Source organism: Lepisma saccharinum, chromosome 2 (assembly GCF_977018435.1).
Source record: "Lepisma saccharinum chromosome 2, izLepSacc3.1, whole genome shotgun sequence".
NCBI classification, from domain to species: domain Eukaryota; kingdom Metazoa; phylum Arthropoda; class Insecta; order Zygentoma; family Lepismatidae; genus Lepisma; species Lepisma saccharinum.
The window spans coordinates 114526543-114548868 of record NC_139230.1 but is presented as its reverse complement, the minus strand read 5'-3'; the positions used below and the strand labels follow the sequence as shown (position 1 = coordinate 114548868).

The following is a 22326-nucleotide window of genomic DNA, read 5'->3' as shown; positions in this document are numbered from 1 at the left end:
AAAGATCTTCATTAGGCCTATTGTGATGGGTTGCAATCTCAACAACAGACCAATACCTTAAGTCTTCACAAATATGTCATGAATATTGATCATATTGTTTGGCTCAATAGTTTCATATTGTGATAGGTTTCCTTCACGTTTATCACTTAGGCAATTTGAATTGAAGACTAAGAATTACCATTATGAAGAAGAACACATTTCATACAGAATTTTCAAGAATCTATGAACAAACGCCACTGATCTACTTCATACCACGTGTTCTCATGGCTGCATTAGACCAACAATATCTCTGCAATTTCCAAGCACATTGTTACTGCTACAACATTCACTTTGTATGTCTGTAATGTCAACTGTCCAATCTTTTGGAGGCACAGGCAGACAACTCTTCAGTGAGTGGAATTGGTCATTTAGCAGATGGTATATTTGGATACTTGACCAATTTATTAGCCATGGGTGTTATTCTCCTTACACTGCTTAAACAAAATTACTGGTATGATCCTTTGGTTCATGCCACAACATAGATACAGTGAATGGCATTCATTTGTGTGTACCGTTTAACCATCCACAGCGATTTACAGTACATGACTACAACACATATGTAAGGCCCACATTTTGTTTTCATCAACTTTGTACCAGAAATATAATTCATGTGCTATATTTACAACTGGTGTTATCTTTGCAGTATTATACTTGTCAATTACTCTTCCAGACACATAACAAGATTTATCTGGATTGTTCAAACCTTCCTTGACATTTTTATAATGACTACACCTGAGCATCAATAACTAATAATGTGTAAAAATGTGTGAATTTTACACTAAAATTGTCACTAGAAAGCTTCTTACAATGACAATTACATCACAATGGACCTTTAGAAAATTGGCATGGCCAATCAATCACTCTTCACTCTAATCTCATTTAGTCTTAACTTAGAAAATAATCATGCATTTTATTTTAAACTTACTGGGTATGATAAAATTCCATAATCCTTTCTAGCTTGTGAATTGTAATAATTTTCCAAATTCACAATTTTGCAGTTTGAATTCAAATGATAGAATAGAGAAATGAAGTCAATTTCTTGGAAGATAGTATTGGTACTTAACACAATACCTACCTGGATCTGTATGACTTTGTTATTTCTATTTGCAAAAACATTGATTTAGTTTAGTTTGTAATTGTCAAGGAAAAATTTAAATTTTGTCCTGAAAAACCTGGAAAAGTCAGGGAATTTCATTTCTACTTGTTTGTAGCCACCCTATAAAAGTACATGTTCTCCACAGCAATTTGGATTTTTTCCCCAGTTAACTTAGGTTCTGTGTCAGATGAGCAGGGTGAAAGTTTCACAAGTCAATTCATGCCTTAGAGCGTAGATATCAAGGAAGTCTGGGTGTGGTGTCTGTATGCTCACGGACCACTGCTGGAACTTAGCAGATACACAAGAGGAGATAGCTTGATAAGTGATTGTTGCTTTCTGTGATCTGATCAGTGTATATAAAAAAAAGTAAATATTGCTTGCAATTGCCAGTTCATATGTGGTTTTTGTGTTTTATATATATTCCCATGTGTTCTTATTTTGAGTGGACATTGTATCGGTGCATATGTATGAAGCCACCAGAGTTATCACAATAGGTTTAATTAGATCATTACAATATTTTATCATATTGTAATGCATTAATTATAATTAATCCTAGAATAATTCTAATATGAACTCATGACAGACCTCAGATTTTCTCAATGATATTAAAACTTTGACACTTATGCCTAATATTTTATGTATATTTTTGAGCAAAAGTAATATAAACAAAGAAAATGTAAAATTTTGATTTGCTTATTTCTCGTAAAGTCTGACTAATCCTGATAGAATGAAACTGATTTTGCCACTGTAATCAGCAACACTAATATTAGACCACCAGCAATAGACAACAATCATGAATTTGCCATCTCACGTGCTATACCAGTGCCACACTCTTATGTGTCTGATGTTTTCATCAGACTTCTCCAGAGATGTCAGTCTTCTTTGGACATCAAATGTGACAATAAGTTATAAACCATCAAGCCAACCATTAAATTTTGGAATTCATCTACATTGTTCTTACCAGCATGAGGAAGTTATTCTAACATGCCTGTGAATTTCGCACTTCCACATACTCACCTATTACATGGATTCATCCTCTGTTATGTCTGTTCTGTGTCAATGTTTTAAGTATTTGAGACGTGCTTGTAGAATGTACAGAAGCAGCTCACATAAGTTACTCCTTAGTCTCCCCATGTTAAGTGATGATTTGTCAGTTTTAGACTATGTGTTTAATTCAACACAGGTTACTGTCATTCAATTTAATATGATTGCATATCCAGCTACACCATTTTAATTTGTTTAGCGTTGAAGGCTTTTCAGTGTACCATTTTATATTGTTAAGACCATTCTCTTGTATCATATTTCTGTTATCTCGTGTAGACTTCTCATCTTGTCATATTATTTCCTTAAGGATATCTTCCTGTTTTAAAACCTGGTATAATTTTTAGAGAGACTTGCCCAAATCTTGAGATGGCTACAAAAAAACCTGTAGTTCTGATGCACCCATATCAATTTTAATGAACAAAGGAATGTGACCCAAGATTTAGCCATATCCTAATAGATAGTTTATACAGGGTGTTCTGGGAGGAAGTGGCAATACTTTGGGAACTGGTAGTATTGGTGATTCTAAGCAAAAAAGTTCATATGAACATGGGTCCGATTTTGAACGATAACAGAGATATGAACAGAAATAAAAATGATGTAGGAAAAAGTAAACAAAAACAGTAACAAGTAAAACATGGCAATGTAATGGTAATTGTGTAAGTAAATACGAGAAGGGACATGCTGATACTAATCTTTATTGCATGAATTTGTGGTATAGCAGTAATTAGTACATGATAATTAAGTAATGAAGCAAGCAATAAATGTAGAAAAATGAAATGTTAATACCTGCTGGTCAGTACTCACATGAATGAATGTAAGGAGGGAAAAGGCCACAGAAATGATAGCAGGTCAGAGCAGATTCTCAAAAATTCTCCTGTACTCTTCAACAGCACTTCCATTACAAAACCCGTACACAAACACCATGTCCGCATACTCCTCATTCATGTATGTAGGTGCCATTTGACCGTAACTGTCTGTGAACTGCTACGGAAACAACCCAGATAACATCACCTCACAAATGTGCACGTGTTCCAAGTACATACTCTCACATCACTGCAGGTAAGATGCTTCGGTGAGTAACTGTGTCACGTGTGCTGCCACCTGTTGGCAATCTTGTGAAATTGTCAGGGAACATTATGGTTTACTAAGGGTCCATGGTAGCTCGGCCAGTACGGCGTTCCACTACCAATCCAAGGGTCGCGGGTTCAACTCCCGACTGGGGAAACCTGGAATTGTTCTGATTGTGGAAGAGGCTCCGATGCCTATCCAGCATCGAATAACATGAGTATTTACTTTCACAATTACCATTACATTGCCATGTTTTACTTGTTACTGTTTTTGTTTACGTTTTCCTACATCATTTTTATTTCTGTTCATATCTTCATTATCGTTCAAAATTGGACCCATGTTCATGTGAACTTTTTTTTGCTTAGAAAGGCCCATACTACCAGCTCCCAAAGTATTGCCGCTTCCTCCTGGAACACCCTGTATATTGGGATGAGACAAATTAACATGTTTACTGCAGGAAGTACTGATTGGCACATTCATGCTGTTGTGTGATATGCAGCAGACATAGTTTGGTGCTTTGTGGAACATTCATTTTGGCAAGAAACAAGTGTCTGGTGCAGTGTCAGTTAATTGTTGCCTCTGGAAGTGATATTATTTTGTGCCTAATAGAAGTATAAAAAGGAATTGATGTTAAAACACAACAAAAATTATTGTGTGTTGTAAATAGCCATAATTACTATCCCTAAAATAACAATATTGAAAAGAGCATTTGAGTGATAATCAAAATTGATTTTTCATAATTTGGAAATATATGAGGGGTGGATCAAATGAACATGGAACAGGGGCCACAGAACAAAATCAACAAGGTTTATTTCAAATGTAATGTCCAAAGTTACACAAGCGCTTGTCCCACTGTTTCACCAATCGGTGAATACCCTGCTCGTAGAACTCCTTTGGCTGAGATCGGAACCAGTTGCGAACATTTTCCAAGTGGAAGCATCAATCGTTCAATGCCTCTTTCAATGGACCAAAGATATGGAAGTCGCATAGCAATAGATTAGGGCTATACGGTGGGTGTTCCAACACTGTCCACCCAAACGTCGCCAACGTGTTCTTTGTAACAGCTGACGTATGTGGCATAACCACTCCAGAGGACAACCGGGCAGGCTGTTTGGCTTTGATTTCTGTGCACAAACAGTGGAGGGTACTGCAGTAACAAGCTGCGTTGATTGTTTGACCATGGTCCAGGAACTCAAGGAGAAGGGGTCCTTCATGATCGAAAAAACATTTCGGCATCACTTTGCCACTACTCTGCACCATCTTGGACTTCTTCAGTGGTGGAGAGCTCGGATGTCTCCACTGCTGGCTTTATCGTTTGCTTTTGGGTTGGAAGTGGTGGCACCAAGATTCATCACCTGCCACAATCCGTTCCAGGAAATTGTCCTTGGCATGATATCTCAGAAGATGCTTCATAGACAATCCCATGTGAAGGCTCTTCTGATCATCTGTTAGATGGTGTGGCACCCACTGTGCACTCACTTTCCTGTACTGCAGTCTGTCTGTAAATGGTACATACGGAACCAAAACTCACTCCCACGTCCATGCTGATGTCCCTGATGCTGACTCATCTGTTTGCATGGATTATCTGGTCGACTTGTTCTACCAGAGCATCCATGATGATGACGTGAGCTTGACCAGGTCACTCATCATCCTTCACAGATTCCCATCCCTCGTGGAAACACTTGTGCCAGTTCTGCACACAGATCAATGACAGAGCATGTTCTCCATAGACTGCCTTCATTCACCACTGCACTTTGCAAAATCCAACTCCTTCTGCCACTAAAAAACTAATAACACCACGTTGCTCTTCCTTGCTGGCAAACATACATACATAAATAACCCAATACATCCACTGTTCCATTTTCATTTGATCCACCCTATATATATAGGGGCATGTCAAAAAAAAAAAAAGGGCTGATTGGTTATTAGAGAGAATAAAATCAAGCAAGAAATTTTTTATTTTCATGCTATACAAGTGCATAACGTGGCTATTTTTCTACATAGTCACCATGACGCTCCATGCATTTTTTTTTTTACCATGGAACAAGTGTACGAAGACCCTCTGTGTAGAAATCTGCCACCTGGGATCTCAGCCAGTCGAGAACTGATGTCTTTAGAACTTCACTATCATCAAAACGTTGCGAAGCAAGCCACTTTTTGAGATGAAGGAACAGAAAGTAATCACTTTGGGACTGTATGGTGGGTGATTAAAATGTTCCCATCGGAATTTTTGAATTGTCGCAACGGTATGGTCAGCTGTGTGTGGGCCGGCATTGTCATGAATAAGCAGTATTCCAGACCGTAACATTCCTCTTTGCCGGTTTTGGATTGCACGTCACAGATTAGACAGTGTTTGGCAATACACATCTGCTGTGATGGTTTGTCCCGGTTCCAGGAATTCCACGAGGATTACACCTTTTTGGTCCCAAAACATGGTTGCCATGATTTTGCGATGTGATGGTGTTTGCTTGAATTTCTTCGGTTTCAGTGAACCAGAGTGACACCATTGCATGGATTGCTGCTTCGACTCACCAGTGACATACGATATCCAGGTTTCGTCTCCAGTCACTATGTGAGAAAACAAGTCATCCCCATCCTTCTCCCAGCGGGCCAAAAATCACGTGCTGATTTCATTCTTTCATCTTTGTGAGTGAGTGTCAACATTTTTGACACCCACCTCGCACACAGTTTGCGATAATCCAGATTGTCCATTACAATTTGGTGCAATGTTTTATCAGACACTTCAGGAATTCCTTGCCTAGATCAGTAATGGTGAAATGGCGATTGGATCACACTTTCTCATCAACATGTTGCACAAGGTCATCCGTCTGAACACTATGCCTGCCGCTCCACTCATCATCATGAACATTTGAACGTCCTTCCCAAAAAGCATGGCACCATTGTCTTACCTTTCCTTCACTCATTACTGTTGGTCTGTAAATGGTACACAATTCCCGATGAGTGTCAGCTGCATTCAGTACTTTTGCGTTGAGAAATCTAATCACCGACCTCACCTCGCATTTGGCAGGATTTTCTATTACAGCAGCAATTTCAACTTCCTGCTACTCGCAGGTACGTACCTCCACACTGAGAAATATAACTCTGTTGCAGGCACAGAATACTAAAGCATTCTTCCGTGCACGCACAGCTTCGTCAGTGTTGTCAGTCCCAAGTAAAAAATTATCGTCCCTTTTTTTTACATGTGCCTCGTATATATATATTAAGAAAGAAGCAGCAACAAAAAGTGCTGTTTTTCCTTGCCTATAGTCAACAACAGATCATAAAAAATATATTTTCAGCACCCGGAGGTAGTACTCAATATTAGATCAGCAGCGGCTGTTAATCAGTGAAGTATTTGCCGATATAGTAATATCTGTGTGTAAGTTTGTTATGTAAGATTACGAATAATTTTACTGAGCTAATATTTTTACAAATATCCATGACTGTCTTTATAAGTCGGCCATTTTCTAATTGTTCATGTATGTATACACATAAGGCACAATTCATGTAATCTAGTTTTCTAAAGTTAATTTGCAAATGTATAGTTTCTTTCTGTGCCGCAAAATCATTGGAGTCACCTGTTACATACATTAATGAAGGAAGCGAATTAACCAATCATGTTCTGCATGGAATATTTACTATGTCAGATTCTATTAATTATTGTTATTGGTAAATTTTATGTAAGTACCTCCTTACCTGCATTGGCTAGAATTTCAAATGGTCCATCCCTACTATATATTTCACTAGTAGTTTTGCAAATTGTGGTAGGTGAACTCTAAAGCTGTTACCCATAGGTTTTCACTTTAAATAGCTATATCATTTCAGATCCTTTCCAACAACAGAAACTGACTTTTTTAATCTCACTTTCATTCATCTTTTTTAATCTACCCAATGTAACAACTTTATTCAGAATGTTATAAATTAGAATTACTGAAATACAGTAGTATGGCATGTTACATGTTTTTTTGTTGGTTTTTCAAAAGTGAGGTATGGGAAGACAGCTTGAACAACTCAACAATTAATATCCGTAGCTGGAATTTTTAATCCTCCCCTACAAAGATACATTTCCTAGAATTATGATACAATCTGTTTTTTTCCTATCAGTTCTTCTTATCAACATTCCTATTAAATTTCCAAGATTAATTTGTTTAGACATGTTCATCATTGCTTAATCTGGTGCTGTAACCTATATCAGGCTGTGTTTACGGAATTTTCAATTATTAAGATCTGTCAATTACACCGTGAAGTAATAATGAACAAATACATAATGGTTCAACTTCTGTTGATTCTCTTCATGATTTTTTCAGAATGATATAGCATTCTTGTTACAAGGAAAATATGACTCTGTTGGTAATGTGATTTGTTTCCTTCATGGATGGTGCAATAATTTTGAATGAAAATAAATTTGAACACACCAACTTATAATCATGAAGATACTTTTTTATATAAGCATTAAAATCTTGCTTGACTGGGGATGCTATATTTTATCATTGCTTCATTAAGTGCTGATTCTTTTCAATTGATACCAACCTAGTAGGTCTCAGGAACAGTATGCAGTGAATTTTTCTTCATAGATGGAATTAACTCATTGGTCAGTTTTTGTATTTCTGTTTGAACTCTATGACCTATTTATTCATTAAAAACTTATCAAATGAAATCAGTTTTATCTGATGAGGTTTGCATTTTGACCAGTTTTATTTTCTGTCTGTTAAAACCACACACGTTTTGTGAACCAGAAAAGTGGAGGTTAGAAACTTTTTCATTTAGCTGTAAGTACCCAGGTGGTATACCCTGGTTGATGAATGTATTTCCAAAGTATTTTGCTTAGAGCAAAATCTACTATCGGTGGTTCATGTGTCATTTGTGTAGTGAAGACCAGTAAATATATAGCAATATGTGTAGATCTGTGCATATAAAGCTTAGAATCAAGTAGCAGAGACTCTATAACTCCATGGTGCACTTTTCCATAAACTTCCTAACCCAATTTTAGTTACCTCAGTCTTGTTTTACTCCAGCTCATGGACCACAATATGGAATTTACCAACTCAAGTCAAGGAATTACAATAACATCAAGCTTGTCTCAAAATCAACAAGACCAACAACAGCAACAGCTGCTTCAGCAGCAGCAGAAACAGGAACAAGAGCACATCCAGCAGCTTGAGTTGCTACAACAGCATCAGCAACAGCAACATATTCAGCACTTACAGCAACAGCAAAATCTACAGCAACAGCAAAATCTACAGCAACAGCAAAATCTACACCAACAGCAAAATCTACACCAACAGCAAAATCTACACCAACAGCAAAATCTACAGCTGCAGTCACCAACGGCTGTGCAGAACCAACAATCCAATGAGCAAATGCAGAAACAGAAACCAAAGCTGATTGACCTTCAGGTTTGTACATTTATCAGCTGTGGAGTGAAAGAGAACTGCTGCCTTGTAGTAAGATGTTGCTTTTAGAGACTTTCGCTTATTACATGATCAATGTGAAGTAATGATAAATAGATATCACAGTAAGCGCTATCTTCCTTCTTTTCTGCCATTTCTACCTTTTGCACTTGAACTAATTGAGGCGTTTAGAATAATAACGACAGATCCCAACCAAAGTTCATTTTGAGAAAAATTACATTATCTGTTTAATTTCAAAACTCAGGAGATTTTTAACATTATGACGTAAGTTTTTTAGGTTCTTTTAAATATGGTTTTTCAAGTTTATCTGCAAATTCTTGAACCATTGTGGTTAATAGTTTGACAGATTTTGTGATGCTTACTAGGAAAAAATATACACAAGTGAGAAAATGGGGTAAAACTTATTTATTGAGTTTACCTTTATTTAACATGTTGTATTAATCCAGCTCCATTCCCAGACTTTCACATTCTTCTTTAACATCAACACCATCATGAACAAGATTTTTATAAAAATGATGATAGACTGGTGGTATATATATTTCAATAGTTTCATCAGGTCATTGTATTTAGCATTCTTAATTTTTCTCTGTTCATTGTACTTCTGTGGTAACTTAAACAACGAAACATCTAAAGTTTTACCTCATTTCCTAAAATTAACTGTTTGATGCACGTCAATGTCAGAATAAGATAAACTAAATTTTACAATATCAGGATTATCATGTTCCACAATAATGGAAGTAACCTTACGTAAAAGCAGAGGATCACCATCAAAATCTTTTTTTTCTGATGACAAAGTTTGAACTAATACCATTTTGAATATCAACAATCTTCCCTGTTCATTTTATTAATATTGAAAGGATTTTTTAGTCTTGCTGCTTCAATGACATCACACCATTGGTTGGGGCAATACACACACTGCAATTTCCTTTTCTTCTTCTCAATAGCTTCATTGTTCACCGTAACATGATACTTATAGGTAAACTTGCATCTATTTTTGTCTCTGATTATTCTGTCCTTTTTGTATGCTTTTCGAGGTTCATTTTTCTCGATTAAATTAAACAAATAGGTGTTCTGCTTATTACATTCACCAAGGCCATAAAACTTTTAAAACAACGTCCTTCACATCGCCAGACAAACGTTGAAACATGCAAGTTAAATCAGGAAAGTTACAGTACTTCTCTAATGGTTGGCGTCTTTTTTCTGGAACCACAGTTAAAGTTTTTGTTAGATATGGCTTGCCACTGTTTCTGCATAACTTCTGTTTGTTTATTACCCATTCAGTTGAGTTTTTGACTAATTTTTTTTAGCTGTTTTGTGGAGATTCTGGCATAACAACGCACTCAGTCACGGACGTTGCCATATTGTCTACAACACCACCGCACTCGTAGCGGACATAAACAAAAGCACATGCAGTTGGGATATGTCATTTTTCCACTGATAATATTTTCATTTTCCTTACGGACGAATTTTAAAAGTGGAATATGAATTTCGGCATATCCCAATTCTTTTGATACTTCAGCATATGAAAGGTAGGTGGCAACAGTATATCGTCATACTTATATCTCAAAATTCAAGGTCTGTTGGGATCTGCGGTTATTATTCTGAGCACCTCAATTGTTGATAGGGAAATCAACTTGCAGAGCTTGTGTGTCTATGTATGGTGACCAATTTGTTGTTATTCTGTTTGATTTTTTAATCATTACCTGATTTCATTAATTTCTAATGTGTTTTTGTGAGTGTGTATGTTTGTGTGTGTGTGTGTGTGTGTATGTGTATTGGTGTATGTACGTGCGTGTATTTGTGTGTGTGTACTTTAATGCAGAAACCCACACTTCAACATACAATATGATAAGAAAATGCAACCAACACACTTAACATTATGTGTGTAAGATCTTATGGAAAACCTTTTGTTACTTAACATATATTGATTAGCATCACTCTTCAACTCAAGAGTGCATCAACTGTTGGAACCTTTTCTTTTATCAGAAATTTAAAGCTAATATCAGATTGTTTAAGCTGTACATAGAACTCTTATTATTCATTTGAATATATTAAGTTACATGAACCCAATATGGCCTACCTAAAGTTCACGATTGTTTCTAATGGTATACAAAGTCAGAAAGGTAAAACTATTGGTAAGATTCAATGAAGGGAACATTTCTGGACTTTTACTGAAAATTTCAGCCAGTTGCAAATTATAAAGTGGGTGCAGTAATGATTATGTCAAACAGTAATGTTTAGGCCATTTTGGGTACATGCAAGTATATACCTGAAATGGCCTGGTGATATATTTTGTTTTTGCACACCAAAAAATAAAATACAACAGAAATTGTAATGAAAGTACCCCAAAGATACTTTTATAAGTAGATGGACACACTTACATTGTATTTACATAATGACATATGAGCAGTGGATTGGGTTCGAAAACTAGGGGGGGGGGGGCAAAGTTCTAAAATGGGGGGGGGCAAAGAAAGTTTTATTTCCCTTGTAGATAAGGTTTAGCATAGTGCAGGGGCAAAAGTGGCAAAAAGTGGGGGCTGCTCCCACTTGCCCCCCCCCCTAATTTCTGTCTCTGCATATGAGATTATACAAGGAACTAACATCATTTACAAACCAATAAACAAGGAAATGATGTGTCACAAGTTGTCATCAGAAGGCAAATGAAAGGGCCTTCATCATTCTTATTGAGCCCGACCCTGTGGCCGAGTGGTTAGCACATAGCGCTGCGACGCCAAGGGTCCCAGGTTCGAATCCTGGTCGGGCTTGGTTGTTTGTGAATGTCCATTCATCAATTTCATCACTCATCCCCATCTTCACAAATTAGCCAAGAGGCACAAAACGCGAAGTAAAATAAACTAAATCAAATCAAATCAAATCATTCTTATTGAGTCACACACCCTTTGTGAGCATAGGGTAACAAATGTCACTTTCACGTGTGTTTTTCATGACATCCTCCTGGCATAATCTACAGAACTATGATACACTAATTTTACACATGTTTTTTGCATGCCTTCTTTAGAGGAAAAACTGTACGGCGTAAGGTTTTAGAAGCGATATTGGGCAGGGCAATGCAGAGCTTGTCCGTGGTGACTAGCCTATGGCAGGAGTGCAACGTTGTGCAGTTAGAAAACTGTGGCACACAAGTTAAAAGCCATGTTCTGTATTTTTCTTGCATGCAAAAGTGTCCAAATCCCATAAATTTCCATCGTCTACAGCTGGAGTTATCATTTCTTGAAGAAACACTGGGAAACAACACGTCTCATCACTCACAGACAATTACCCTTTCATTTTCCTTCCATCTGTTTTTTTTTTCATTGCCACTGTGTTCACACAGCTGAGTAGTCATGTCTTGGAAAAACAATGGGTTTTAAATTCATATCAATAAACACAATGACCCTTGATTGTCATGGGCGTTCTCGAACATTGTGAGTCTGAGTCAGTTTTGAGTTCCTACATGCTGCAGCGATATGATGATATAATCCTGTGTGGAAATATTCACTCACTATATTATTTCACTGTACTCATATATACTGTGTATACATTATATAAAGAAATAGTTGCATATTAGACATAGTGAATTCTCTGTGTTTCCCTTCCGCTAGCAATTAGTTTGGCAACAGCGCAAGAGCACTGGCTGCGTATTGGCTGAACTCATGTTCCTTTTAAAAGCATACATGGTATAGAGATCTTCTTTTAATAGAGAAATAATTCTCTAAGCTGGAAAACACCTTGATGGTTAATTGCCGGTTTACGGTGTGTAACTGTCCACTTTTTTCCGTCATGTTTTGAAAAGATACAACTTGTTCTGTGTCACCCTGCTTGTTATCTAATGACAAAGTTTATTTGAGAATTGTGGTTTCCATTGGATTCTGTACATCATCAGGGCACGTAACAACACCAGCTGGACCAGGCTTTGGGGAAAGGGGTGATCTTCCACGTATTACACCCAACTATCAACCTCACTTCCACATAGTACACCCTGGACTGAATTTTGCAGACAATCAAGCCTCTGGCGACTGGCCCTATTGCCAGTATAATTCTGTGTGTTGTCCTGTTTTTTGTCCTTATGTGTGCTGAGTGCCCCTTTACAGCCTCTGGTTTTAACGGAAGTCAGAATATTTTAAGATTTTAGTTATGCAACGTTAGAGTTGTTATTTGTAATGTTAAGGGGCTGGACCTCATATAATGTGATGGGTGCAAAATAGTAAATTCAAATTCAAAGGCTTTGGGGAAGGAGATTGCTTCTCAGAAACAGTTTTGGCTGCTGTTGGAGGAGAAATAGAAGGATTTCATGTGGCCAGCAGCTCAGAAAGTGCAGAAGTTTCTCTTATGTTGTAGGATATAGAAAAAAATTAAAACAAACTAGGTAGTGTAGACTTTGAGTCTAAGTCATCAAACTAGACCACAAGCACACCCTCAAAATAACAAGAATATTTTTGTTTGAGTTTTAATACCTTCTTATTTTTTATATTGTTCAACACTGTTGAGCTCTGTTATTAATATATACGAAAATACTTCAATATGGAACTCACAGTTCAATTTAGTTACTGTGCTACAAGTTTCTGCACAGAAATGCCCCACAATTCAGCAAAGTACCATTCTCATTGTATGTATACAATATGGCCTATGTACCTAGGTAGATCATATTGGTTCTATCTTACATAGTGCTAGTTTTTCCTTCATCACAAACAGGATGTTAGACTAAAGTCTCAATTAACTACTTTGTTGTAAAGTACAAATGAGGGGGTATCCTGATATGGAATAAAGATATGAACACCTATCACTTGGAAGATATAATAAGAAAGTAATAACTTACCAATGCATTATTAGATCATGTAGAACAGAGTCACGAGGTCCAGCTATTTGTCGTCTCTGTCCACAAGTTACTACTCTATATGTGCAGTCAACAGTTTCAATCACATCATTCGGATGGTCTGAATGAAATACTAATGCCATTTGTTGACTTTACCATGCTATTTGAAACAGCAAATAGGCCATACTGGGTTCAGGTACCTTATATTCCATATAACCTACAGTATGTTTTTTTGTAACTGCAATATAATGAATACCGACATTCTACAGGGTGTCTGATAAGTCACCACCTATTTTTTTAATGATTATAAACTTTTTTAATTGCTAGCAGATTCTGGTGCAACTAGTGTCATTATACATTCCATTTGTTGAGGTTTTGTTTGACATGATGGATGATGGTCAGCAACGAGGACAGCCAACAGTGTTGCCATCCTTAATGGTATGTTCACAAGGAGTCCACAGGAATCAGGAGGGTCTGCAACAATTCTCATGAAAAATATATCTATCTTTTAGGCCATAGAAGCCACATTATATCCAGGAATTGTTTCCTGATGACTGTGATAGGAGGATGGAATTTGATAACATTTTGTGGTTGGATGAGGCAGCATCTCAAGTTGAGGGTTTTGTTAATAGGTAAACTATCAATATTCCATGGGTGTCGATCTTCACATTTGTTGTATGGAGCTGGACGTCAACGATAAAGGTATCACGTCTTCAACAGTTGTTGTACCTGTTCAATTACGAAAATATGTCAAGAATATGGGGGTTTATATGGAGTTTTGAAATATTCTGGACAAAACCTCGAGGAGTGAATTGTATAATTCCACTAGTTGGAACAGAATTGATTTAAACAAATAGAGAAGTTATAATCATTTAAAAATAAGATAGTGACTTATCAGACACAGTGTATTATGCCATTAATCTCCTCTACTAGCTTTTATAATTTTGGCTTTTTGAATTTTGGATCATGTGCAGTCATTGGTATGTCTGCACATAGTGTGATGATGATAACAGATTCTAAAAGTAAAAAGTGTATTTGGCACTTAATAGATATTGTATATGCTGCACAAGAAGCTTAAGTTTTAATAATTATACCTTTGACATTAATTTCAAACACACCTAAATATAAATTGAAAAGCCGGTGAAGAATATGAAAAATTTATGATTAATCATATGATATATTAGCTGATTTAATTTTCCCTCAAAAACCACCACTTGGAATAATACATTATTACAAAGGTGAAGCAGTTGATGAAAGAATTTATAGCATGATTCAGTAGCGAAGATATAGTACAAGCAATGCAAGCACTGCTTGCACTATTAAAATGTTATTTAATGTACTTAATGTTGATTGCCTTATTTAGTTTCTATCGCACTCTATTTCGTGAAATTTTATGGCCGCAAACTACCTCAGCAGCCCGTTGGCAAGCAGCACACCCTCTGCTTTCAGCCACTGTGCGGGCAATCAACACTTCCAAAACACCATATGGCGAAGGATGAATTGCTGTTGAAGATACGGTCCCCAAACCACAAAGTAAGGCTGAGCTTCGTTCAGCTTTCCAGCTTCATGAAAATAACCAAGCCCAGCCAAAAGCAGAATGCTAGCAGAAAGCAATTCTATAGTCTGCAAACATACAAGTTTCAACACAATCTCGAAGTCGAACATATTTATTTACTTTATCATAAACAGAGAATTGTTGAAATAAATTATTATAACTGTTCTAAATTCCATGTAGACAAAGTTTAAAACACTACTCAGTTTTACGACTTGTAAAATGTGTCAATAACGTTGACATTCAGTGCCAGATGAGCATTGGAATTTGCAGAACAGCCGGCTGTTGTCCGCCTGCCTCACTCATCTCAGTGTTGACAACTACCAAATAATTTTTACACTATATTCATCATGTGTGTCCGTACCAACAAATTCAATAAAATGGTGATTTTTAAAAAAGAAAACTTGGATGTAAAGAAAGCAATGAAAGTATCTTCTGAGACCTGCAAATAGCAAAAACGTTAAGTCCTAAATGTTATCAAATTCAAAATACTATTGTTATTAATATGATACATTATTAAAAAAATCTGCCGGTGCATGTTAGTTTCGGAGCTTTCCGGAACATCTATTTGCCTGGGCAGAACGTATGGTTGAAGTGAGTGTTCTCATTTGTTTGGCATGTTGCGAATTAACCAAACAAACATGGATATTTCAAATTGTATACGGAAAGCTGTAACTAATAGCAAGTATTTTATTGTATCAATATTGTGACCAAGAATTTTGAAATATGAAGCATGGGCGTTGAGAGAGAAGTTGGGAGATATTACTATTATTTGAAATGACCTTTCATTCTTAGGAAAACTGGGGCAATGGGCTATATAATTTATAATTTATCTTTTTTAGTACTGCATTGCTTGCCTTTTTCTTAACACCACGCTTTGCCACTGGCATGATTCATAAGGAACATACTAATTGTTGATAATAAAATTACATATTTCAAGAATTGAAGTAACAAAAAGTATTTGTAGCACCACTCCATGTTTGGTGCTTTCATAGTACCACTACTGCTGCTTCCATGGGAATATGCTATGTGTTACTCAATAACTGTTTAAGCATAACCGTGATTAAATCGCCAAGTCAGTGAGGTAATACAACATGCAATTTTCTGATCTTAGTGTTCAAAAAAATTCTTCCTGGCCCACATAAACTGTCAGCATTTATGTCATTATTTGCCCCCAATGTGTGCACTTTCCCCTATGTGGAAACTTTCTTCCTCTATCAGTCACTTTAATGTTTGTAAGTGAGAGTGTTGGTCATCCAATGTACCTTGAAAAATGATTATTTTAATTTCTGCTGATACTGAATCCACAAGACCTGGAAATAATCATACTTACCTGTCATGATTACATATGTACCTCCAGGAATCTACATATCCCCCCAGTACTGTATTTTATGTTCATATTGTATGCTAAAATATGGAGACCAAATAAAGTTGGTTTTGAATTATCAATAACTTTATCCAGTTTTTGACATCGATGTATGAAAAGGGTACTTCAAGTGCCAGAAAATAAACTGTATTTTTAACAAGTAAAACCCAGCCACCATCGCATTTTGATTAATCTGAACAATCCTGTATTTTGGATCAGGATGAGTGAAGTAGTCTCAATCTTGATACTAAATCATAACTTTCTATAAGATTGATGTTATTAATAACAGTACTCAACCTGTTTTAGTATATTTATTCCTGTTTCATTTTGATAAAAACTAGGGCTGAGCCAATACCACTTTGATCAGATTCCCATACCAATACCAATACTCTTACCATTTCCCACTGTTACTGATATTGATGCTTGAGAATTGTAATAATTAAAAGTTGTTCAAAATGCTGATTAATGTTAGTGGGTGAGTATTCCACTTCAATTATAAGCATCAAATTACCAGATTAAATTAAAATATTAAAAAAATTACATCATACTCTAAAAATACCTGTTATATACGTAATCACAAAATGTAGTTATTTCACTTGTGCAAAATCAATAGAAACATCAAATTTTGCATAACTTCAAGGATAATTAAATTAAATTTTGCGAAAGTGTCATGTGTCATTATTTGCAGACCCCACGAACAATCAAAATGCCATATAAGTATAGGCCAGTATTAGGAAATAAATCCAACTGACACTTTCCGATATTGGTACAACTAATATTGCCCAAGTAGAATTGGGAGACTTCTTTAAAGTAAAGCAAGGACTGAAGCAAGGAGATGGACTGGTCTCACTCATTTTCAACCTGGTGTTGGAATATGTTATCAGGCAGCTACGAATTGATACCAGAAGCACTCTACAATACAAATCTACACAAATAGTTGGATATGAAGTAGAATGAACTTCTTCCCAATATAAGTCAAGTTTTGTCTCAATACCATACATACCTATTCTGCTCTCTTGGGTTCTAGTGCTGGCAAGTTTGGACTGTTTTTTTTTTCTGTCGTTTTTCCAACATATAACAATGAGAAACTGAAGATTGGAATATAAAAAAAATGTCATTCAGTGTCTTGATATCAGTCAACATTGCAAGCTCAGTCATCAGACAATGTAGGTCAGGAAAGTGCTTTCTCTTTGAGTAACAATACAATGCATGACACCGCATTCTGCATTCTTTCACATAGGTCACAGTTTCCAACGAATTCCTGTCCCTGTGTTTGTTCAGGAACAGAGCAGTTTTTGATTCAGAGATTCATTGACAAACCTGCCTATTTACTTTCATCTTTGTGGACATAATCTCTCAATTTATCGTTATCATCTGGTGTACGGGAGTTTTGTGCATGTTTATAGCATCACTGGGTGGGAACTTTTCAAGTGTACACTTTTTAAACTTGCCTTGGTGTACTCTTCGCAACACCTTATTTGTCTGCCCTGAAAAATTTCAAAATCTGGAATTCATAAATTTTGAAACGTAGCACTTCAGAGCCAACTAAAAATAGCCAACTTTGCAACAGTTCTTCTTCTTCCTAAATGGGAATGCTCTTGTGAATTTTTTTCATTCGTTCACATTCTATAAAGTTAGAAATGCTAAACATGTAATACAATACACAATTAAACAAAAAAATCGTAAGTAGAAATACGAGTATTGAACATTTTTCACGATTCTTCATTCTGAATTTGAAAATAGGGAAATTTTGTGCATTTTGAAACACTGAACAGGTTCTCCTCCACCTGGAGAGAATTGCCATCACATTTGAATACAAATACTCAAATTTCTCATGATTTTAGTAAATATACCTTGCACATTACCGGACGATTCTGCAAAGTGTATCATTTCCTTGATCCATGGTGCAAAATATTTCAAAACTCTGACAAGAGGTTGCTTCAGTAATCTCCTGGAGCAGTTTGTTAGATAACCACACTTTTTTACTTTTGTCATCAAGAACAAGACATCGTAGGTTCAAATCCCTCTCCCCTGATTATTTTTTCCTTGTTATTTACCAAGTGCGAAGTGTTGTAATACTGTAATATAAGATCATATGAAATTACTGTAAATATTTATGCGATGCATACCCAATGGCAGCGATTGTGTTCCAAAACTGAGGGTTCAAGGTGACAAAGGGGGTGGGGGGAGCAGGAGAGTTTACTTTCCCTTGGTTTAGGTTTAACATAGTGTGGGGGTAACTGCCCCTCCATGCCCCCTAATTGTTGCTACTGTGCATACCTCAAGCAACACTTCTGCTAATGTTCTTAATTTTTCAGTGATTGACAGGATTTTAGGCAAAACCTATCTTTTCATTCAGCTGTCAAAAGTTATGTTAACACACATTACGAACTAACATGTCATTAATATCTGTTCTTAAACAGGATGTTGTAATCAAGTGGTCCTGGGCTAGACATCCGGTGGAGGCACATTGCACATTGGTTTGAATTTCAGTTTAAACGGTAGGTCCAGTCCCATTTAGTCTGTCTGTGCATAAAGTAGACTTAACCTCTTAACTGGGTAATTTCCTCGTCGAAAGCCCAATCTGCCCTGGGAATTTTTTTTGATAAATTGATGAATTTCGTAAACCAATATTTGAGTTAATATTTCTGTGCTCCATGGCATACCATTTAGGTATTGTTTATTCTTTTATTGGTCCTTCTTGTACTTTTTACAATATGCGAGATTTACAACTACAATATATCTCGGATTTCCTCAGCAGGAAAAACACGCCGTCGCTTCCGATTTGCCTGAGCCATTATTGCATACGCGATAGAACTGAACGTCGGGCTGTGTTCGTTGCTTCCCGCTAACTCTAACGGTTACAACAGTCTGGAAGTCAGAGCCATCTGGTGAATCAAAGAAGAAAGTAATTGTACGAAGTATCTCGTCATACACAACAGATATCAGCAGTAAGAACATGAGAACGTAGTATCCCGTCATGCCCATTATAAATCAGTAGAGCCAGAACGGAGTATTACGTCATACCCAGTTAAGAGGTTAAAGAAACAATACAAATATATACACAAATAGGATCTTACTTGTTTGTGTTCTTCACTTTGTTTTCTATGACACAACCAAAAATTTTATGCTATATTCAGCGTGTGAAACTACCCAGTTCAGAATTTATATCACATCTTCCTTCTCATTCCACATTACATCTTGCTTACTATGATTAAAATGTCTTCCAAAAATGCTGGATGTAAATTGCATAAATATAAACGTAATTTTCCCAGAAATGTAGATAAGCATTCTCATCCAAGGCTGTCTACTTTCTGAAAAAGTATCTGCAAAGAAGCTAGATATTTGAACCCACGACCTTCAATTCCGCAAGCAAATACGATCCCTCTACAGCACACCGACACTGCTCACGTTATTTTAAGTACTCTGTTCAAGAGATGAAGACATAGATATTTCTCTAGAGGTGTGGTAGTGTGAAGTGGAAAGTCATAGGTGGGGGAAGAGGCAGTGGCTTACATATTTTTTCCTTACTGAGGGATTGTATCATCTCTTTATAACACAGGAAAATCAGGTTCATATTTCGAAAATGACTTGAAGAACAATGCTGTTTGCCACCACGAAAATAGGTTTTTCATAGTTTGTAGTTCGTTAATATGCACTTGTAAGATTTTTCATTGTTTTAACTTCACACATATTTTATATTTCAGAAGTTAAATATACCTTTCCACCATCGTGAGGAAATTGGGGAGCTACGAGTGCGTAGCGTAACCCGGTCTCGGATATCTCCTATAACGACTTGAGGGTTCGACGTGCTGACCCCACGTCACCCTATTACCAGTTGAAGATCTCCACACCTCTAGGTAGGATTTGTGGGAGAGAGATTGGCAGTCGGGAGATAGGCCAAGGCCTTGGAGGGCTGTCACGTCATGGGTTATTATTATATTATTTAAGAATGCCTTTCCTCTCTCTCTTTCTACAGTAGTCTGTGAAAAAGGTTAAAGTTCCTTGGCAACCGGGGTGTCATTCAACTGCCTCCTTTTCGCTTTCTACACCCTACTTTCACAAAAAGAAACAAAACAAAAAAAACAAAGCATCGTAACTAAATGAAAATGATTACTTGTTCAAAACACTGCATTTACACACCATTTACAAAATGTGACAAAACACCAATAAAAATGTTAATCATTCTTCCGTATCAGCATTTCTCGATTTTTGCTGAATATGTTTCCTATTAAAAATTGCCACAAGTAAATATAGACATGTGTGCATTGACTTCTTCAAACTGGTAATTAATTTTAACATGAGCTACTTGGAGAAGAGGTAGCGTGCTTGTTTCTCACGAGGGTGGTCGTAGGTTCGACCTTCCATCGAGGCAGGATTTTTTTCAGGAGTATATCATTGGGCTTAAAGTTTAACCAGCATGGTTTGAAAATGACATTGGTCTCTGTATTTCACAAGGTGAAAGGAAAGAGTAAGAGGTCCAGCCTTTGCGGAAGTTATTTCGATGCTAGGAGGAGTCAATCATGTGCCACGTGGAATGTGCAGAATCAAGTCATGTAGAGCTAAGTCTGAGGGTGGTGGTTTTGAATTTTGCAAATTTAGTTGAACATTTGTTAGATCTAATATTTGTTTGTTAAAATAAGACAAGTATTTTGAATTCAAAGCAGTGGTGTTTTCCATTTTTAAAATTTGTCACTCATCGCATCAGCCTCCATTGCAATAGTCATTTACTTGCGTTAAATGAAAATTTACTATTAGTTTTTGATGCATTGGAAGATAGAGGTGAAGTTATTACTAAGGAACGGACATAACATAACCAATCTTAGCAATTTGAACTCATTAAACTTTCCCCTTCATTACAGCAATGTAGTGCATTACTGCTTAATATAATTGTGCGTGCATGTGTGTTAGTATATCGAAATAATCAATATATTTGGTGTGCAGTGAAGAGCATAAAAGAAGAAAGTTTGAACCTTAGATCCTGACAATCAACAGCTTGTAAGGAAAATATGCTGAAAATATGCCCTCAAAGTGTGTATTGGATTAATTTTTGAAGTGTTCTAATATCGACGGTCTCTGTTCAGCTAACAAAAAAAATGAGGAGGGGTGGGATTTGAACATGCGACCTTCTCATGGTTGACAGAAAATAAGGACACCAGCGTCTAACAAACTACTTCATAATAACTTCATAATACCCTCTTAAAAACACGTTGACGTTCATAAGAACATCCACCTTCCTGTGTTCCAAGCACATTTTCTTGACAAGTCGTGAAAAACATTAATTTTTGGAAATGTTCGATATTATGCAGGGCATTGTAAATAAAATGCCGCATAAACCCCTGTAACCTGTTGGTTGAGTACGTGGAAAAAAGGGCAAAATAGCCTCGTGGAAAGCGTGGGAAGGTCCGGGATCAATTTAATGTACGCGCTTAAGATTAAGCTGCAACCAACAGTTACAAATTCGAATTGTTGAGGATAATGGCCTGCGTTTAGCGCTGCCACCTCAGTCTCAAAAAGAGAACCAATAACTATACTTGTGCGAACTTAAGGAGAATAAAATGATTATTGTCCGCTATTCGCACAATCAAAAAGGGGATTTATATATAAAATATGTGGTCACAAAATATCGTGGAAAATCTCACTCAGGCTTGATCAATTCTTAAGAGATCCTGCAATTTAGAAAAAATACGTACTATAATCCAATATAAACACATGTATAAATCTACAACACTACATATACTTCGTCACTAGTTTTTTCTTACCAATAATAATTTTGTTCCTTCTCCTTTTTCCTTTTATGCGAAGTTTATGAGCAAAAGGGTGTCACAGAATAGTACGCAAATTTCGAAGATTGTTTTGATTCACAAATTTATTATATTCAATCTTGAAACAAGAACAATTAACTTCTCAAATAACAACAACATGAAGAATATTCTT

At 36.4% G+C, this 22326-nt stretch overlaps 1 protein-coding gene across 1 annotated transcript in view; it reads left to right on the top strand.

The window, feature by feature from the left end:
* LOC145984124 (uncharacterized) overlaps nucleotides 1-22326 on the top strand; it is a 928179-nt gene that overhangs the window by 509360 nt on the left and 396493 nt on the right. Inside the window, exon 10 of the mRNA XM_083117559.1 lies at nucleotides 8263-8643. Within this exon, the coding sequence (XP_082973685.1) occupies nucleotides 8263-8643 (381 nt within the window). The remainder of the gene's footprint in view (nucleotides 1-8262; nucleotides 8644-22326) is intronic.